At 39.7% G+C, this 18,958-nt stretch overlaps 1 protein-coding gene across 6 annotated transcripts in view; it reads left to right on the top strand.

The window, feature by feature from the left end:
- Nucleotides 1-18,958, top strand: part of LOC108166467 (uncharacterized) — a 39,015-nt gene that overhangs the window by 10,730 nt on the left and 9,327 nt on the right. For 2 of the 6 annotated variants that reach the window (XM_081610244.1, XM_081610242.1), the window contains exon 5: nucleotides 18,167-18,595. The exons of 2 other annotated variants lie outside the window; for them this stretch is intronic. In XM_081610244.1, the coding sequence (XP_081466370.1) occupies nucleotides 18,167-18,595 (429 nt within the window). Of the gene's footprint in view, nucleotides 1-1,319; nucleotides 2,040-18,166; nucleotides 18,596-18,958 lie in introns of those variants that run through there. 2 more of the 6 variants (XM_081610245.1, XM_081610243.1) reach the window with 1 other exon arrangement.

Raw genomic sequence — 18,958 nt, 5'->3', positions numbered from 1 at the left:
GCACATTGTATAGCATTTTGTATGTATTTGTATAGCACATTTCAGCAGCAAGGCATTTCAAAGTGCTTTACATAATTAAAATAAAAACAGTATGTGACATTGAATAAACAGTGAGAGATAAAAAAAAAAAGATTAAAAAAGATAAAAACATTAAAACCCTTTTAGGACTTCAGTTAAACGTCGTTTATCTGGTAATCTAACCACGTTTTCTACGAGTGGGGGACAGTACCCGCGCCTCTCCGGGGGGCTTTACATCATTAAAATGTAAACGGTGAGAAAGAGAAATAAAAAGAAATTAATAAATAGATAAAAAGTAAAGATAAAAACATTAAAAACATTGAAGACATCAAAACCTGCACTCTAACCCTAATTTAGCCATAAGCAACTCTAAACCGTTTAAGTTGAGAATGTGGAATGACTTAAACATGTTGATGCTTCAGTCCAGACTTGTTTTTCTTGAACTCGTCTGAATTCTATCTTTCATTGTTTATTAAAAACGACAATCTCCTCAAAATGAGCCTGTTACTATAAATATGTGGAGAAAAATGAACAAAAACCCCCACAGATGTTTTATAGATGTGTTGCTTCTGTAAAAGAAAAAGGAAACTTTTAAAATCTGGAAAGAATCTCATGAAACCAAGAAACCGGATTAAACTGGGATTTTCTGGATATTCTGGCTGAATTTGATTCAGTTTCACCAAAAGGCAACACATTAGTTACCATGGCGAACAGGAAGCCAGGCTAACAGCTGGTTTTGATGCTATTCCCTCATTATGATTCTGAAAGGCATCATTACTCTCAGATAATTTAACTTATGTTGCTGAGATTGTTCTGGTGTTTATTTGCAATAATAAAGTTGGTTCTGTTTTTCATAATAAAGTTGGTTCTGTTTTTCATCTGCAGATCATTTCTCAACCCTGTTATTGTTTATTGTAATGCCTCCATGCTCAGCATTTAGTCTCTACAGGTTTTGTCTCCACCTCATGAATTCTTTGTTTCAAAGTTAAAGAAGTTCCTGATAAACTCTCCACAGATTCTACCAAACAGGCGGCGCCTTTATTTTGAAGAACCAAGTATCTCTGCTATTACCTGGTTAACCCTTGTTTACATATAAACTCTCTGGGTTAATGAACTTTCTCTCCTGCAGAATGAAAATTGACCTTTGACCTGGATAATTTTAGCTAGAAACTAAAGCTGATCTTCATTAACCATCATGATGGCAGCCTTTGGGTTTATTTGTTGTTTCTAATGAGTATTAAACTTTTACTCTTTGGATTGTGTTTTATGTGTAACCTGTTAACTCTTGTCCTTCTCCATAGAAACGATCAAAAGTGAACAGAAGACCTTCACTCTGCAGCTGCAGCCAGCAGATCCAGGATCAGGCTAACTGTAAAACCTCCAACACCAACCAGCAGATCCAGCATTAGACCAACCCACCAGGTTCTGTTTCTATTCGGACACCAGAACTCAACACCAGAGCATCCAGCCTGTTCCTGGCTAGGCTAACAGCTGGTTTTGATGCTATTCTCTCATTATCATTAGTAAATTGCATCTATTTATTGTATGAGATACAATTATTAGCCATAATTATAATAATTAGTCTTAATTGTATCTCGTACGTTTTAATGGATACTTCTCTTGCAAAGATATTTCTGGTGTTAACTTCCAGTAACAATAAAATTATTTCTGTTTTTCATCAGCAGATCATTTCTGAACCCGTTATTGTTTATTACGATATCTACCTGCTCAGCATTAACTGGGAGGAGGTTTGGTCTCTCCTTTCATAATCACAGATTTCACTTGTTTACATATAGTTTTCTGGATTAACTGCATTATCTGCTTTTATATTATACGTTTTTATTTTGATCAACTTGTTTGATTGGTCATACTGAAATTTATTTTCCAAAATATGTTTTCTGCTCCTGAATATAACTGAACTCTCCATTGTTTATTATCTTCTGTACTTGGTATAAATCTGATGTTTCAACTCTCTGGTGTCATAAACAGAAGATTAATAAACAATGATTTTCACCTTGAAACGCTTGGATTTTTTTTTTCCATAACTAAAAGTTATGAACAGAATAAGTTCTCTTCTTTACATCTGATTGAACTGTATTTCCTGTCTGGATGGAGAAAACGCTGCAGGTTGATGTTGGACAGAGATCCAATGAAACGTTTTGATTTGAAGAGGAAGATCTCTGCAGGTCTTCCTCACCTGGATCCAGGAGCAGCAGCTTCTCACACTCTGCTTCAACTCCAGTTAGTACCAGTTAGTACCAGTTAGTACCAGTTACTGAGCGAAGCAGCAGCTCCATGTAGTTACACGCTGTGGCCACATGAGGGCGGCAAAATATTTCAATACAGTTCTCTACATTTTTAAAAGCTATATTGACTTTTTTATTTACTTTTTGCAGTTATGTGGTCTCATCCTGATGGATGCTCTGATCTCAGCTGGTTAAAGTCCATTGCTAATAAATATTTTTATATTAATATTTATATATTTCATGGCATAAATATTTTCTCTAAAGTAAGGTTATTTCATATTTTATGTTTCCATCTAAAATAATAGAAACAATTTCTATTTCTAAGTAACTGTTAATTACTAAGAATAGTAATCAATTTTTAAAAGCTCTTTATATTAAAATTGTAAAGACTTTATTAATCTAATAATCAGATTAATGTATGATTGTTTTAATAAACTCCATCTCTACTAATATACAAGTAAAAACATATAATTTTATTTACAGGATTAAGGCAATAAATTATTCATTAGAAACTATTTCTTACGTTTTCATTTTTGTCTCACAAATTTGTGGAACAAGAAACCAAAGTGAGCAGATTGATAAAACCTGTTCACAAACAGTTAAAATATCAATTAATTCTTTGAATTAAATAATATTATTGAGCATCTTTTCAGTTCCTCCAGGATTTTGTGATACTTTTTGTAATTTTTAGCAAACAATCAAAGTGTTTGTGGTACCAATTTGGCTCATTTATGACGATAAATGCGACTTTTTATTACTCACTGTATTGATCATGGACTATAATCTGACATCAATTAAGTCAGAGGCCGCTGTTCAGTACAAGTATCAAAGTTTTTGACCATTTTTGAGAAGAATCTGCAATAAACTCCCAATTATGTATTGGCACAAAAAAATTTGGCAGTAAACAGATAAAAACGACATTGATTTGATTGATAACATAATATTTAAGCACAGAATGGACCACAATGCATTTAGTCTAGAATCTAGAGGGCCATATAAAAAACTACTGAGAACTGGATTTGGCCCACGGTCCTCGAGTTTGACACGTGTTTTGGATGGTTGATTGATGCTTAGTTGCTTATGATGCAGTAAACATTTGAGAGAAGATGTATCCTATATAGGGGCTGCACAGTGGCGCAGTTGGTAGAGCTGTTGCCTTGCAGCAAGAAGGTTCTGGGTTCAATTCCCGGCCTGGCGGCTTTCTGCTTGGAGTTTGCATGTTCTCCCTGTGCATGGTGGGCTTTCTCCAGGTACTCCGGTTTCCTCCCACAGTCCAAAAACATGACTGTCAGGTTAATTGGTCTCTCCAAATTGTCCCTAGGTGTGAGTGTGCATGGTTGTGTGTCTTGTGTGTCTCTGTGTTGCCCTGCGACAGACTGGCGACCTGTCCAGGGTGACCCCGCCTCTCGCCCAGAACGTTAGCTGGAGATGGACACCAGCAACCCTCCGTACCCCACTGATGGACAAGGGTGAAAGAAAATGGATGGATATATAATTTTTGTTCTTCCAAATAATTTTACTGCAAAACCTTTGTGTATATCAACATGTTCATTTAAAATTTTAGAAAACTTTTTTTTTATTATGTTTTAGATTATTATACTGTAGTATCAGAAAAAAAAACCCTGGCTGTTTGGATGTCATTCCCATCATTAACTTATAATTTAAACGAAAAATAATAAGAAATTTCTGTCAAACATGTTAAATAGATAAATTATTTCAATAAAACATGTCTTATAATAGGAGGTATCAGAATAAACAACACATCATGCTGCTTCAGGATCTGTTGTGACTGATGAAATCAAATATCTATTTCTTACTACTGTTAATTCATTAAATTACACCTGGAAAGTGTTTAGATGACTTGGAGTGACTCATAAATAAATAAATTTAAGGTTTGCCAAGTATTTTTGTCTAGTTTCTAGTGCAGATATCTTAGCAAACTTGAAATAAGACAAAAACTATTTTACAAGTAACATTTTAGCAAGATATAGGAGCTTGTTATAAGTAAATAATCCCTCAATATTGGTGAAAAAATCCCAGTTTCTACTGGGACTTTTTCATCGATATCTTGCTATAAAGCTACTTTTAAGTTAATCTCATTTCATGTGTACTGAGATATTTGCAATTGAACCCAGACAAAAATACTTGGTAAGATTTTGGTTTTTTTGCAATTTAGTCAAATTCTTGACTAATTCCCATTGAAATTATGTGGCAATTCTTGCTTAAAAGCCAGTCAACGTGGAGCAAATGTAACAGTTTAAAATGTAATTCTAATTAAAAAAAGTATTGGTGTCCAATGGAAACTGAAAATGATCTAACGCTGCTTGCTGTTGGTTGGAAGGATCTCCTGTAGCAGTCTGTGTAGCAGCTCAGAATTATGAGGGGCCATTTAGGACAAAAACTATGTTCTGTCTCTCACACACACAATATACACTCATACACACACACAATATATGAAAATTGCACATATATACTAGTAGAATGTCAAACACACAAAATTTTTCTGTCACATATACACTAAATGCTAAAATTGTGCATACAAACTAATAAAATATAGACTCATTTTTTGTATGTGTGAGAGAGACTCCATTTTTGTAGAGGAAGAAAAACTTTAAACGAAACTGGCACACGAGTTAAAAACACAGCTGTTCAAAACATCTTCCTGTTTTGAACCACCGTCAGACTCTTGGATGTTTTTAAGGCTCTGATGCAACGGCGTCAAACTAGTTTTCATTTTGGGTCACATTTTAAGAGCTCTTAAAGGGGCGAAATATATCAGTTGACCTGATAAACAAACTGTTAGAACTTCTTAAATTAAATCATATTTAACAGATTTTCACATTAATCAATCCCTGCAAGATTTCTTTTTTATAATTTTTTTTTTTGCAATAAATTGCTAAATTAAAAATATTTGCTGGAAATTATGCAATATTTGGCAAATCTGACTTTTTATTACTTGAAAATATCGATCTATAACTTGACATCAAGAAGTAAAACATACTGCCACCTGCAGGTTGGAGTTGGCATCACTTTGAACCAATGTTTTTGACCTTTTTTCTGGGAAATTTTCAATAAACTCAACTGTCCATTAGCACAAAAAATTACACAATTTGTTGATTTTGTGTGAATTTCCACAATTGTAGTAAAACTAGAAGTATTGACAAATAAAAGCCACTTTGATTTAATTAATAAAACAATACTTAAGCTCACAACTTCTATCTTGAAGGTATTATTTATGCATAAATCAGGAGGCTACAGGGCCACATAAAAAGCTGCAGGCGGCCAGATTTGGCCCCCGAGCCTCGTGTTTGACACATGTACTCAACAAGCTCCTGTAGAGCTTTCAGTCATATTATCTGTTCAAAATATACGAATTGTAACTGACAGAAATGAACTAATATGCAGAAAATTTTGGTTTAGTTTGAAAACCTCACTGGTTGAAATGTAGTAATTGTATGCATGTGTATTTCAGTACATTAGGAAACCAAAAATTACATTTATTTTAGGAATTAACACACAGAGTAATGTAGTTCAATTATGTAATTTTTTTAATTGTTAAGACTCAAACAAAGGATGTCCACACAGTGCTGTATCCAAGCATATTAATGGAAAGTTGAGTGGAAGGAAAAATATGATCAAAAGAAGTACACAAATAACCAAGAAGTATTGTACAGCAAAATTTATACATGCATTCAGGGCAGACTCCCAAGGAAAGTAAACTTAATTATTGGAATAAATTAAATTTTTTAAATTCTCAAGAAACTGAGTTTTGAGTTTTCATCCGCTGTGAGCCACAATCATCAAACCTGATATAAATAAATGTTTGTGCTCCATGTGTTGAAGAGTTTCACTTTATAAAATGAATTAAAAAAGAAATGAACTTTTTGGTAATATTCTGAATATTTGGGGTGCTATACAGTTTCCCTCCAAAAGAAGCTTCAGCATTTTAACATCATATCTTATAGATCTCCAGCTGTTAAGGAAGTTTATCCTTAACAGAAGAGCTCAGAATTAGCAGATTTTTCTATTATGTTGCATAAAAATACCTGAGCCTCATTTTGAATGTTTTGGCTGAAAGGCCCTGTAAGAAGTTCTGACATCATTTTCTAATTTCATTCAAACACACACAAAAGATATTTTTTCTAACTTCCAGAAAATTGCGCCAGATTCTCGCCTAACTAGCTGTGAGTCATTTCCCTTAATCAGAAGCCTTTACAAGCAGAAGGACCTTTCAAACATGTCCTCCTCTGATTGATTAGCTCCTCGTATTAGATATCAGGTGTACTGTCACCTGATATCTAATATTTTGCGCCATCTTGTGGGATGTAGGAAAGTACAAGCACTTTGTTTCTGTACTGAAGTACACTTTTCATGTATTTGAACTTTACTACAGTAAATTTGATCATGGGTACGTTTGACTTTTCTAAGTTTCTGTACTTTCCACTCAACTGCACTCCAATAATGTGTTAAATCTACGTCACAATGTGTTAGTTTAAAATGACCAGATGAAAATGATGTCATAACATTAAAATATTGTTCACTACCGACACAAAATATCGGATTCAGGAAGAGCAGTGTGGTTTTTGTCCTGGTCGTGGAACACTGGACCAGCTCTACACCCTCAGCAGGGTCCTGGAGGGTTCTGGGAGTTCGCCCAACCAGTCTACATGTGTTTTGTGGACTTGGAGAAGGCGTTCGACCGTGTCCCTCGGGGGGCCCTGTGGGGGGTACTCCGGGAGTATGGGGTACCGGGCCCTTTGATACGGGCTGTCAGGTCCCTGTATGACCGGTGTCAGAGTCTGGTCCGCATTGCCGGCAGTAAGTCGGGCTCGTTTCCGGTGAGAGTTGGACTCCGCCAAGGCTGCCCTTTGTCACCGATTCTGTTCATTACTTTTATGGACAGAATTTCTAGGCGCAGCCGAGGTGTTGAGGGGGTCCGTTTTGGTGGCCTTGGGATCGCATCTCTGCTTTTTGCGGATGATGTGGTCCTGTTGGCTTCATCGGAACGTGATCTAGAGCGGTTTGGGGCCGAGTGTGAAGCGGCCGGGATGAGGCTCAATGCCTCCAAATCTGAGGCCATGGTCTTGAGCCGGAAAAGGGCAAAGTGCCTTCTCCGGGTCAGGGGGGTGGTCCTGCCTCAAGTGGAGGAGTTTAAGTATCTGGGGATCTTGTTCACAAATGAGGGAAGAAGGGAGCGGGAGATCGACAGGCGGATTGGGGCAGCGTCTACTAGCGGGCGCTGTAACGGTCCGTCGTGGTGAAGAGAGAGCTGAGCCAAAAAGCGAAGCTCTCGATTTACCGGTCGATCTACGTTCCCACCCTCATCTATGGTCATGAGCTTTGGGTCATGACCGAAAGAACGAGATCACTGATACAAGCGGCCGAAATGGGTTTCCTCCGCAGGGTGGCTGGGCTCTCCCTTAGAGAGAGAAGCTCGGTCATCCGGGAGAGACTCAGAGTAGAGTCCCTCCCGGATTAAATTCTGCAGGAAATTTCTGAAATTCTGATGCACAGAATCAAAAGTCCAACAAAAGCATGTATTATCTGCAGCATTATTCATTAAAATGGTACAACAGTATTGAAAATATACATACAGTAGACAGACTTACTGATATTTTACACCACTGCATAATGAATACAGCCACCAAGTACTTTTACTTTCAGTACTTTGACTATTTTTAAAGAAAGTACCTTAAATTAAAAATGTTAATGTGTTTGTTTATTGTACTGAAGCACAGAGTTTAATACTTTCTCCACCGCTGATTTTGCCCCAATTCTGTATAAAAAGTACTGCTGGACAACAGCGCCATCTTGTGGACAAACACCGGGTTTTTTGCCATTACTAAAAAAAGCAATATTATTGCTCTGATAGAGTAATAATATTAATACAATTAATATAATAAATGTATTATAACACATTTTTGTAATAATTATTACTATAATTATTATTGGTGTCATTTTAAGGGCCTTAATTGAAACCATCCATGTCAAGAAATGTTAAAAACTAGTTGGGAAAAGGAAAAAAAGAATTGAAAATAGTTTTGGTTTTGGGATAGAAAACATTATAAAAGACTTTGATTTGTCTCATATAAATATCAAACAGTTCCTCTTTCTCCAGTTCATCCGTCTCTATCTCCTAATAGTGTTGATTTTACTTTGATGGAGAAAAGGAAAAAATAAAACCTTTCAGATCCATATTCAGTACAATCATATTTAGACAATAAGTACTATGGATACGTACAAGTTTATACAGATGCTTTAAAAAACTCAAATAGTAATAATGGGAGTCATTCATTGTTCCAGAGTTCAGTATTAAAATGTAAAAGAATCACTGATGGCGTCTCAGTTTACAGGAGAGATGATGGGAATCATTTTGGCTTCAGGATGGATTGAGGAAGTTCATCCACTGGGAAGTATAATATGTTCTGATTCAAGTTCATCACTATATTCATTTTAAAGCAATCATTTTGTTAGTAGACCAGACCTTTTATTAGAGATTCAGTTATTAATTTATAGAATTCAGGCAATGGGTTTATTAGTTATCTTTACATGGGTATCATCACATAAAAGGAAATGAGTTGGCGGACAAATATGTAAAACAAGCTACAAAAAATAGTTATACTGATATATTGGTACCATTCAGTAAAGAAGAAATCAAATCTATTATTAAACAGAAGGTTAAGGAAAGATGGCAGAAGCAGGGGGGTAGAATATATATGTAGCATCCCGATCCACACGCAATTCCAGTAGACGGAGGTGATGCACATCAATAAGTTGCTGACCAACCGCCACGAAGAAGAAGAAGTTTCACCGGTTCTGACCAGGTTTCGTTTTCTCCCCCCTGGTTGTGACGCAGATAGTTCTCAATCTTGTGAGCTTCTTTTGAAGGTAAAGTATTTAGTTTTTCTTCGTTTTCTTATTAAATCTATGTTCGCTGGCCTATTTTCACCAGCTATATTTTGACCCAGTTTTAATTTTATCGAACAGAAAACGGTACCAGTCCAGGTCGGAACAAATAAAGTTGTTGCGGCCTGAGTTTGGACCTGACGAAAACAGTAGCAGATATTTATTTATTGCCTCTTATTAAAAAAAATTCCCTGTCGATCATTTCAAATCAATACATTTAACTATAATATGCCGCACACAACAAGTGATCCCAAACACAAACCGCTTCGACAAATTGAGGTGTAGTTGGTTTGCGATTCAGGAAATGGCTAATTTTTCACTACCTTCCGCATCTTTAATCGACTCTAATTTAAAACCTACAACACCTAGACTCTTTATTCTGCTCTAATAGCAGAATATCTAGAACCATGTTTGTGATACCATTCTGATTTGTGAAACTTCAAAAAAGGGCGATTTCACCACTTTTTTGCATCTGGGTTGCACTAGAACTGCTCCATTCTGGGAAATAGTTTCCACTCCTGTCTTTCTTCTTTCACTCTGGTTTATTCAACTCTAATAAAAAGTTAACACAACTTACTGCTGTAAGTTTATCTTTCACAAACTCACACAAAATCTAAAACACTCTAAATTTATTTGACTTAAAGAGTAGAATATGGTAAACACAACTAAATGCGGTTCAAATGTTTTACAGTGAACTGCTTGACATTATGAAAAATCCAAAGTGGATCTGAATTTCACCGTTTTTCAAGCTTTGTGGGACTTTGACTCACCTGCATGATCGATCTTTGACGTTTCATTCTTAGAAACCTGGAGTAAATTCAGGTTGTAAGAAAAAATCTGCAAACTCCAAACCTAATATTTGATACTAAAACTTTCTAATCAAATCCTTCAAACTGATTAAAATAAAAAGCAACATGTTTTTACTAATTCCTTTTATTTCCTGGCTCCATTAACTCTATTATTTTATTCCTGGTTGTTAAACAAAGTATCTTCCTTTATCTTGATTAAAATTATTTCTGATTTCCTCATAACTTCAACCTTTTACAGTATATTGAATTTTGTTTGTAATGTCATGAATAAACTCATGTTTCCATAAATACAGTTTAAATATGAAAGAATTAGTTTAGTGAACTGTAATTCTGTGAATAGATTTATGTCTTCAGACCATCTAGATTTAGTCTGTATCATATTTGAATCCATGTTAGACGACCTTTAAACTGTTTTAGAAACATTTTTAAACTTTGTTCAGATTAAATTCATTTATTGCACCTTAAATAAAATGTATGTTACATGATTAGTTTTAATTTGGTATTTCTATTTATGTGATTGATCCTCTAAGTTCAGCTCAGTGTCTCCATCTAGTGGACTATCAGGGTGCGTTTACACTGCAGCCTGAAGTGACTCAATTCCGATTTTTTTGACGTAATGCGACCTGTATCCGATCTTTTCATGGCAGTCTGAACAGCCCAGGTTGGATTCCATTTCGAATGTGACCCATATCCGATTCAAATGCGACCATAACGTTCTGGTCGCATTCATCCGAACTGAACGTCACTGATTCTCAACAAATCTCACTATTCTGCGTCCTGATACGGGCAAGTGGGAAGAAAAACAACCATGATGGACTATATGAGGATTAAGTTGTTAATATGCTGCTCTGGCCGGGCAACAACTTAAAATGTGTAAGCTAAGCTCCACCATTAGCCTCCATGTTTACTTCCGCAAACACTGAGCACTTTCTTTTTATGGCAGTTGGCAGAACACTGACGCTATTGCGCTCTCTAGTGCGCATGCGGGACACTTTCAGGTCTTTTGCCCGTTTACACTGCAGAACATATACAGGTCGCATTTACTGGCAGCGTGAATGGCCCTGGCAAAAAAAATCGGAATTGCGTCACTTCAGGCTGCAGTGTGAACGCACCCTCAGAGGTGCAGCAGCTTGTTCTGCCAGGATTTAACTGATGTGAAGCAGAGAATGAGAGCCAAGCAGAGAAGCAGATATTAACTATGTCAATATTAATTATAACAAATAAATGAATAACTGAAGTGTTTCCTCATCAGATGAAGGCGAGTGAACCGATCTGAACTCGGCAGCATGGAGCAGAGAGAGGACGAGGAGGTCAAGGAGGACGGAGTCTGTCCCTCTGTATCCACTGACAAGGAGGACGGAGTCCATTTCTATGAATTCATTCTCAGACACCAACATGAGGACCAGAGCAAAGTTCAGAGGTCAGATCAGCATCTCTAAATGTCCAGGATAAAGATGCATGTCAGAGCTCAATATTAACAGCAGCAAACCATCTTTATTCACAGGGAACCAGAATCATCACCAGCAGCAGAATCTGAGGCAGAATCTGGTTACAGCGGTTTGTCCTTCAGGAGCGATCGGTCAAAGGATTTTATTATTGATTTTAAATCAGGCCAACCTTCAGCTATAAGAAGGTGAGCTGATTCTAAATGCTTTTACTGAGTCCACTTTAAATGTTTTATTCAACATGAGTGGGTCTTAAGTATAAACTTAAATGAAATTTAAGTTTATACTTTGACTAGGCCACTGTAAAACACAGAGGACGACTAGCTGGAGAGTTTGGGATCGTTGTCCTTCTGCAGAACCCAATGACCTTGACCCGAAGGTCATGAACTGTTCTCCTTCAGAGATGTCTGTTAAGGTCAGAGTTCATGATTCCATCAGACACTGAAAGTCATTCAGCAAAGCAGGCCCACAGCATCATACTGCCACCACTGATTGACTGCTGGATCAGTTCTAGTTCAGATCTAAAAACTCACAAACTTTCCTAAAATGTTCCTTATGGACAGACGCCCACCAGAACCTGCGATTAATAAGGGCAATGGTTTGGCTCGTACCTGGGTGTATGAAAAACTTGGAAGCGTAGATCCATTGTACATAACGGGCTTGGACGGACGAAGGAACGTGGATCTTCCCAGGGGGACAATTCCCAGGAGTGGGCCCTGACTGCTGGGCCTGCCTTATAATATCCTTCATCTCCCAGGTTACTGCAGCTGGGAGGTAGGCTACTAGCTGGGGTTTTCTCAGAGTCAGATGCATAAAGACGGGACAGTGCATCAGGCTTAATGTTGCGAGAACCTGGGCGGTAAGAAATGGAGAGGTTAAATCTTGAAAAGAAAAGGGACAAGCGGGATTGGCGTGGGTTAGTTCTTTTAGCTGAGCGGAGGTAGGAAAGGTTCTTATGATCTGTCCAAACCAAAACTGGATGCTCAGCCCCATCTTACCAGTGCCGCCACTCCTCCAAAGCCAGCTTAATAGCTAGTAGCTCTCGGTCTCCCACATCATAGTTACGCTCGGATGGAGATAGTCTGCGGGGAAAAAAAGCACACGGATGAGTCTTATTATCAGTCGGCAACCTGTGACAGGACCGCTCCAACCCCTGAGTCAGAGGCATCCACCTCCACAATAAACTGCTTAGCTGGACAAGGATTGGAGCCTGGGAAAACAGACTTGAGTTTACGAAATGGTGCTTCAGCAGTGGGAGACCAGTGAAAAGGAGTCTTGGTGGAGGTAAAGGCGGTTAACGGTGCGTCTGTTCAACAGTAGTTGCGAATGAAACGACAGTAAAAGTTTGCAAACCCCAAAAATCTTTGTAACCGTTTCAGAGTCTGGGGAGTGGGCCAGTTCACGACTGCTTTAATCTTTTCTTCCGTTGGCCGTACCCGTCTGGTCCTCGAGGATGAAACTGATTTGTGAAACTCATTTCTCTGCCTTAATGTAAAGTTTATTCTCCAGACGTCTTTGTAAAACGAGTCGGACATGCTGCTTGGTTATGCCGTTCTTTTAATAAGAACGGCATAACCAGGTACTTGAAATAACCAATTGGAGTCTTAAATGCTGTTTTCCATTCATCACCTTCCTTGATTCGCAGGAGGTGGTAAGTGTTGCGCAGGTCCAGTTTGGAAAAAACTTTTGCCCCACAAACCGGTTCAAAAGCAGAAGATAACAGAGGCAGTGGATACTTGTTCTCGACAGTGATCGATTTAAAAATCTGTAATCAATGCAGGGCCTGAGAGTTCCATCCTCAGGCCCTGCATTGAAGAGGACGGACGGATTATACCTGCAGCCCATGATTCTTTAATGTATTTCCCCATCGTTTCACGCTCCAGGCGAGAGATGTTGTACAAATGACTCCATGGTAATGGAGCTCTGGGCAATAAATCGATGGAACAGTCATATGGGCGGTGTGGAGGAAGAGAACAAGCCTTGGTCTTACTGAACACCTGTGCGAGGTCAAGATAATCAGCGGGAACTGATGAGAGATCAGGAGGGTCTGCCTCTTGACTGGCTGCTGGAGATGGATCTGGAGCAATGGCAGAGCGGAGACAGGTGGAATGACAATGATTAGACCAGGATTCAATGAGTTTCTTTGACCAGCAGATTCGTGGATTATGGAGAGTTAACCAGTTGAAACCCATAACAGGAGCATTCGCGGAAGGAAAAACAAAAAATAAAATGTGTTCACTGTGGTTACCGGAGATAGCTAGGAGTAATGGTTTGGTTTTGTGTGTGATTTTAGGCAGGGATTTTCCATCCATTGCTGAAACATGAATGGGAGAAGGCAAGGGGATGGTTTCAACTGCAAGTTGTTTTACTAATTCAGCATCGATCAGAGTTTGTTCACAACCAGAATCTACCATGACGGACAGGGGAATATGTTCATTGCCATAAAACAGATCAGCAGAAGTTGTAGGCGAGGAACATTGTTTTTACACTTGACCCACCAGGTTCCTCACCTTCTCTGATGGGTCCTGGAGTTTGACTTCTTTGGACATTGAGCGATGAAATGACCAGATCCTCCACAATACAGAGAAGAGCCGATTTGTCATGCACTTACGGCGTTCCTCTGGGGAGAGCCGAGTTTGCCTGATCTGGATGGGCTCAGGCTCGGACTGGAGCGCCTGCAAAGGCAGAGGTAAAACAGGGGAAGCGGCTCTAATATGCATAGATCTACGATTTCTCTTTATTGAATGAATCCTGTCATCAAGTTGTACTGTCAACTTAATAAGATCCTCCGGAGTGTCAGACTCGTCTAGAGTAGTTAATTCATCCTCAATTGACTCGTTTAAGGCATGAAAGTAGGCACTTTTTAAAGCCAGAGCGTTCCAGCTGGAGACTGCCACTTTAATGCGGAAATATATAACGAATTCAGCTACTGATCTTTGCCCTTGTTTCAAACTCCACAAATCACGAGAATTAAAGGTTTTGTCTGGGTCATAGCAAAAAATCTGTTTAAACTCCTTCAAATAATCTTGAAACAAAACCCCAAAGTTGGTGGGATCAGGAAACCTGGCTTCAGCCCAGTCTAAGGATTTGCCTGACAAGTTTGAGAGCACAAAAGCCATCTTAACACTTTAATGAGAAAAACCGGGGAACTATTAAATGCCAACGAACACTGCATAATGAAATCACGACACCCGTTAGGTTCTCCGTTAAACCTCTCCGGAGTGGGAGGACGGATCTTGGAAAATGTGGAGCAGATTGCTGGGACTGGATCCGGACCAGGTGCAGGAGCTGGTGCGGGAGCGGGAGGCTGTGGATTAGATGTTTGCAAAAAAATTTGCTATTTGATCCAGGCGTTGGTTGGTTTCAGACTGAATTGAACTCTTTTTTTTCCCATACTGATTCACAAGTCTCTAAAGGCGCTATGCTGATCAGCGAGAGCTCACCTGATGGCGTCTGCAGGGCTAACGGTTTGGAGAGTGTGTTCTGTCATGATGAGTTTCATTGATTTAGCCCACATGCAACAACACCACAGGCGAGAAATCAATAAGTGCACAAGGTTATTTAAAAAAAACAGTAATTATGTTGAATCCGGTCCAGGGATTGAACAGCTGCTCACAGCACACTGAGGAAACAAATAGGAGACTGGTGAGTTCAGAGTCATTAGAAAATGGCATTTCTGTTGACGGTGGGTTTGTTGACTTACTTGTGCCAAGAGTTACTGTGGTGTAGGGGGAGCAGTGCTGGTCCAGGGGTTTCTTTGTTCCTTGGGGATTTCCTATTGACAAGATTTCAGAGAATGGAGGTAATGGCTGAGCGACTGAATGAGAGAGACGGTGGGGCGGCGTCAGAGGACGAACAGGTCGGCTTACACTTGAAGGCAGTGGAGGCTTGGTGGAACGACGGGTCAGAGCTCCAGGATTGCAGGTAGAAACGACTGATGAAGGTGGGTCTTCTCGGGCATCAATGGGGTAATTTCCTGTGACGTCTCGAGGGATGAAGAGAAAACAGGAACCAGATTCGAATGAATCCTGAGAAGAGCAGAATCACAAAAAGTATTCCTTTCAGATCAACGGGGAAACAGATCACAAAACTACTCGGAGTGGGCTTGGAGGTCAACACTCTGGCGTTGAAATACCGGTGTTCCACCTCTCTTATGCTGCAGGTAAATAGATGATTGATCCCTGGTGTGGAGAATGATGTCATTGACAACGCACTGCCAGTCGCCTCTAGGACGCCATCTGGTGGAGAAAAAATAACCCAGCAACCCTAAGGAACTAATTAAAAACCCCAGAACCTAACAATTTCTAGACAAGTCAGATTCAATGTCAGTTTTGCCACAAGTACAGAAACAAATGAAAATTGAAATTCAGTTTCTGTCTGTTCCACGGTGAGTGATGCAACAGAAAAACCACAACAATAAAAGATAAAATGAAAACATGGATGATGCTGTCGGTCACAGCAGATCCTTCATGAACTCACCAAGCTGCAGACAGCAGGACAGAAACTGGACACATCAGTCATTTATGCAGATTGTATGTAATGACGTCATCATTTTTAGAAACAGTTTTTGCTCCACAGCAGAATAAGAAGGGGGTTATTTACAGCAGTGGTCCCCAACCTTTTTATTACCGCAGACCGGCCAAGACTTGGAAATTTTGCTGCGGCCAAGGGGAGCGGGGGGGGAAGAGGCGTGGTGATCCATCAGATAAGGCTTCTGCATGTTGATGTTCCAGCTAAAGCCTAAATATACCCAATTTTGGGTTGTCTTGGCCCTTTTATAGCAGCCTCTGGGGTGTACCCTGACTGGGAACGAGAAAACAACTTGTTGAATGTGATAGGTAGCCAATCAGAAAGCGCGGTGACGTAAGAACAGAGGGGAATCCCAAACAGCTGACATAACTGAGAGTCCGGTGGATATCGGAGATGATATGTAGAAATGTTTATTATTATATCTAAAGGTCATTATTATGTTTATTCAGTTAAAAATGTTAACTATGAAGAAACATATTCACCTCCAAATCATAGTGCAGCAAATAGAGCGGCTGCTCCCGTCGTCTTTCATCCACCGCCTTTTCTTTTTGTTGCGTCTTTTATCTCTTAAAATGACTCCACAAACTATCACTATTTCTTCTACATCGTCATCCGTGTTTGGTTAATCTAAATTCCCGCTATGTTGGAGGTTTTACTGGATTATCCTCTGAAATGTGTGTGTGTGTGTGTGTGTGTGTGTGTGTGTGTGTGTGTGGGAGTGGAAGGGGGGGGGCCGAAGAGGATTCTTAGAGACTCCCTGTCTCAAACTTTTTTGGGGGGCAAAATGAATGTACGTAGATGGACATAGACAACAACATCGGTAGCCTACAGGCTACTTGTTAAGCTTAAGGTGATGTATTGATATTAGCTCGTCATCTTTTAGCTAACATTACCTGCATCCAACAGCTTTACTCAACTGTCTGTTAGTTTGGGGGAAAAACTGTGAAAAGTTCTTTGCGTTTTGCTGCCATGATTCTAACTCACACCTGTGTAGCTCTGCCCAGCAGCAGCAGGTCTCCTTCACTGCCGCACAGGTGTAAACCCAACGCGAATGTCGTAGCGCTCATGTTAAGTTTAAAGGCGGCTCGGAAAAACAGGTTACCACATGTTAACAACGGATTAAACAGTTTTAACTGCTGATAAAAGTGACAGAGGGCACAGATAAGGGATGGGCGGAAGTTCCTACTGTATCAAATTGACATAGGAATAGCAGAGAGTTGGCCATTCTAAGGTAAAAACCCAGCGCATACAGCGTTCATGTTTTTTTTTCCATCCAGACTGCTTCCCTTGCCTCCCCCCCCCCCCCTGCAATGCCATGGCGCACTCCCTGGGGGGGCGCGCCCTACAGTTTGGGAACATCTGGACTAAGGAGAGCCTTGGGCTTGTTTCTCTGCAACAAGACGGTTCCATCTGGGAGTGATGAGAGTCAATGACACCCGAAGTGTTGCTTATATCCACAGCCTGCTTGGTCTCTAGGTGGCAAAGCAGTTTGAAGCTTCATTTCCTCATTAGCAGCCGGTCGCCGCATGTTACGCAGAGCAGCTTGTAATGTGGGACTCGCCTACCGGTCCGGGATAAATCCATTCTCCTGTCTCTTCTCTGGCCTTTTTCCCTTTGCAAAGAAACTTTCCAAAGACATCTGATCTGTTTCTTACTCATTTTTCTGCTTGTGGCCTCAGTGTTGGCGCGCAAGTAACCGAGAGAATCCGGTTAAAGAATTTTCAAAATAAAAGACCCTCCAGACTCAAATAATACATAAAACTGAAATATTTCACTATTTCTTGCGCAGCCTGGTATCGGCCCGGGGGTTGGGGACCACTGATTTACAGTGATTCCTAGATAAGTAAAGAGATACACTTGATGCTACATGACCACCAAACTATACATGTAAATAAATAATAATCTGTTGTTTCCATGTTTAGGAGCCCTGCAGGATCAGACTCTCCTTTATCTCCGCAAAGTTATTCATCCCGTGGGAGCAACAGGTCACCAAACATCGACCTGGACTTAAAAAATCAGGGTCCAACTCCATTTGAGTAAGTTACCTCCAGTCACTGAAACATTGTGATGCTTATCAGGAATTATAGAAACTGAACCTGTTCTGGTTGTAGGATTAACAGACGATTGCAGAGATGCTTTAATATGTTGTACAGTTTATCTAAGTCCAGACTTGATTTTCCTGAATGAATCACTACAAATTTAAAACACATAGGAGTTTTAGAAGGACCTATGAGGAGCTCCTCCAACGCCAGCAGGAGGTCATGCGCCAGCAGGAGGTTCAACGCCAGCAGGAGGTTCAAAACCTGCAGGAGATGATACGCCACCAGGAGGCTCTCCTACGCCACCAGGAGGTTCAACGCCAGCAAGACATTGAACTACGCCAACAGGAAGTTCAAAACCTGCAGGAGATGATACGCCACCAGGAGGCTCTCCTACGCCACCAGGAGGTTCAACGCCAGCAAGACATTGAACTACACCAACAGGAAGTTCGACACCTGCAGAAAGTCATTCGCCAGCAGGAGATCGAGTTGCAGGCCAAGCGAAAGGCCAAGCAGGAGGCTGAGAGGGAGCTCAAGCTTAAATGTCTTGAAGATCAACAACGTTTGAAGTCTGGAAAGAATCGTTCACACAAATCAAAAAGGTAAAATATTATTTATTGAATGCTTTAAATATCTGCTCAGTGTTTAGAGAATGAGGATATTTCCCTCATCAGACCTCATCAGGTTCATCCTCCTGATGAGGATGAACTTGATCATTTCAGATAAAGTCTATTTTGACTTTCTGAAACCATTTGATCACAATGAGCTAAATATTAAACCTTGATGTGTGAAATGTATTAATTAATTAAACTGTGGGACGTTTACACTCACTGAACAGGTTATGGACAGACACTATAAATGAGATATAAAGATTTATGGTATTTAATAGTTAACACGTTACCATGGAAACAAATAAATTCAACTTAAAGTGGTTACAGAATTTGGAGGATTATTACTTTATATTG

The sequence above is a fragment of the Poecilia reticulata genome, chromosome 8 (genome assembly GCF_904066995.2).
Source record: "Poecilia reticulata chromosome 8, P_reticulata-male-v2, whole genome shotgun sequence".
Lineage (NCBI taxonomy): Eukaryota > Metazoa > Chordata > Actinopteri > Cyprinodontiformes > Poeciliidae > Poecilia > Poecilia reticulata.
Note: the sequence above shows the minus strand (reverse complement) of the source record. Positions and strands in the feature narration are given on the sequence as shown.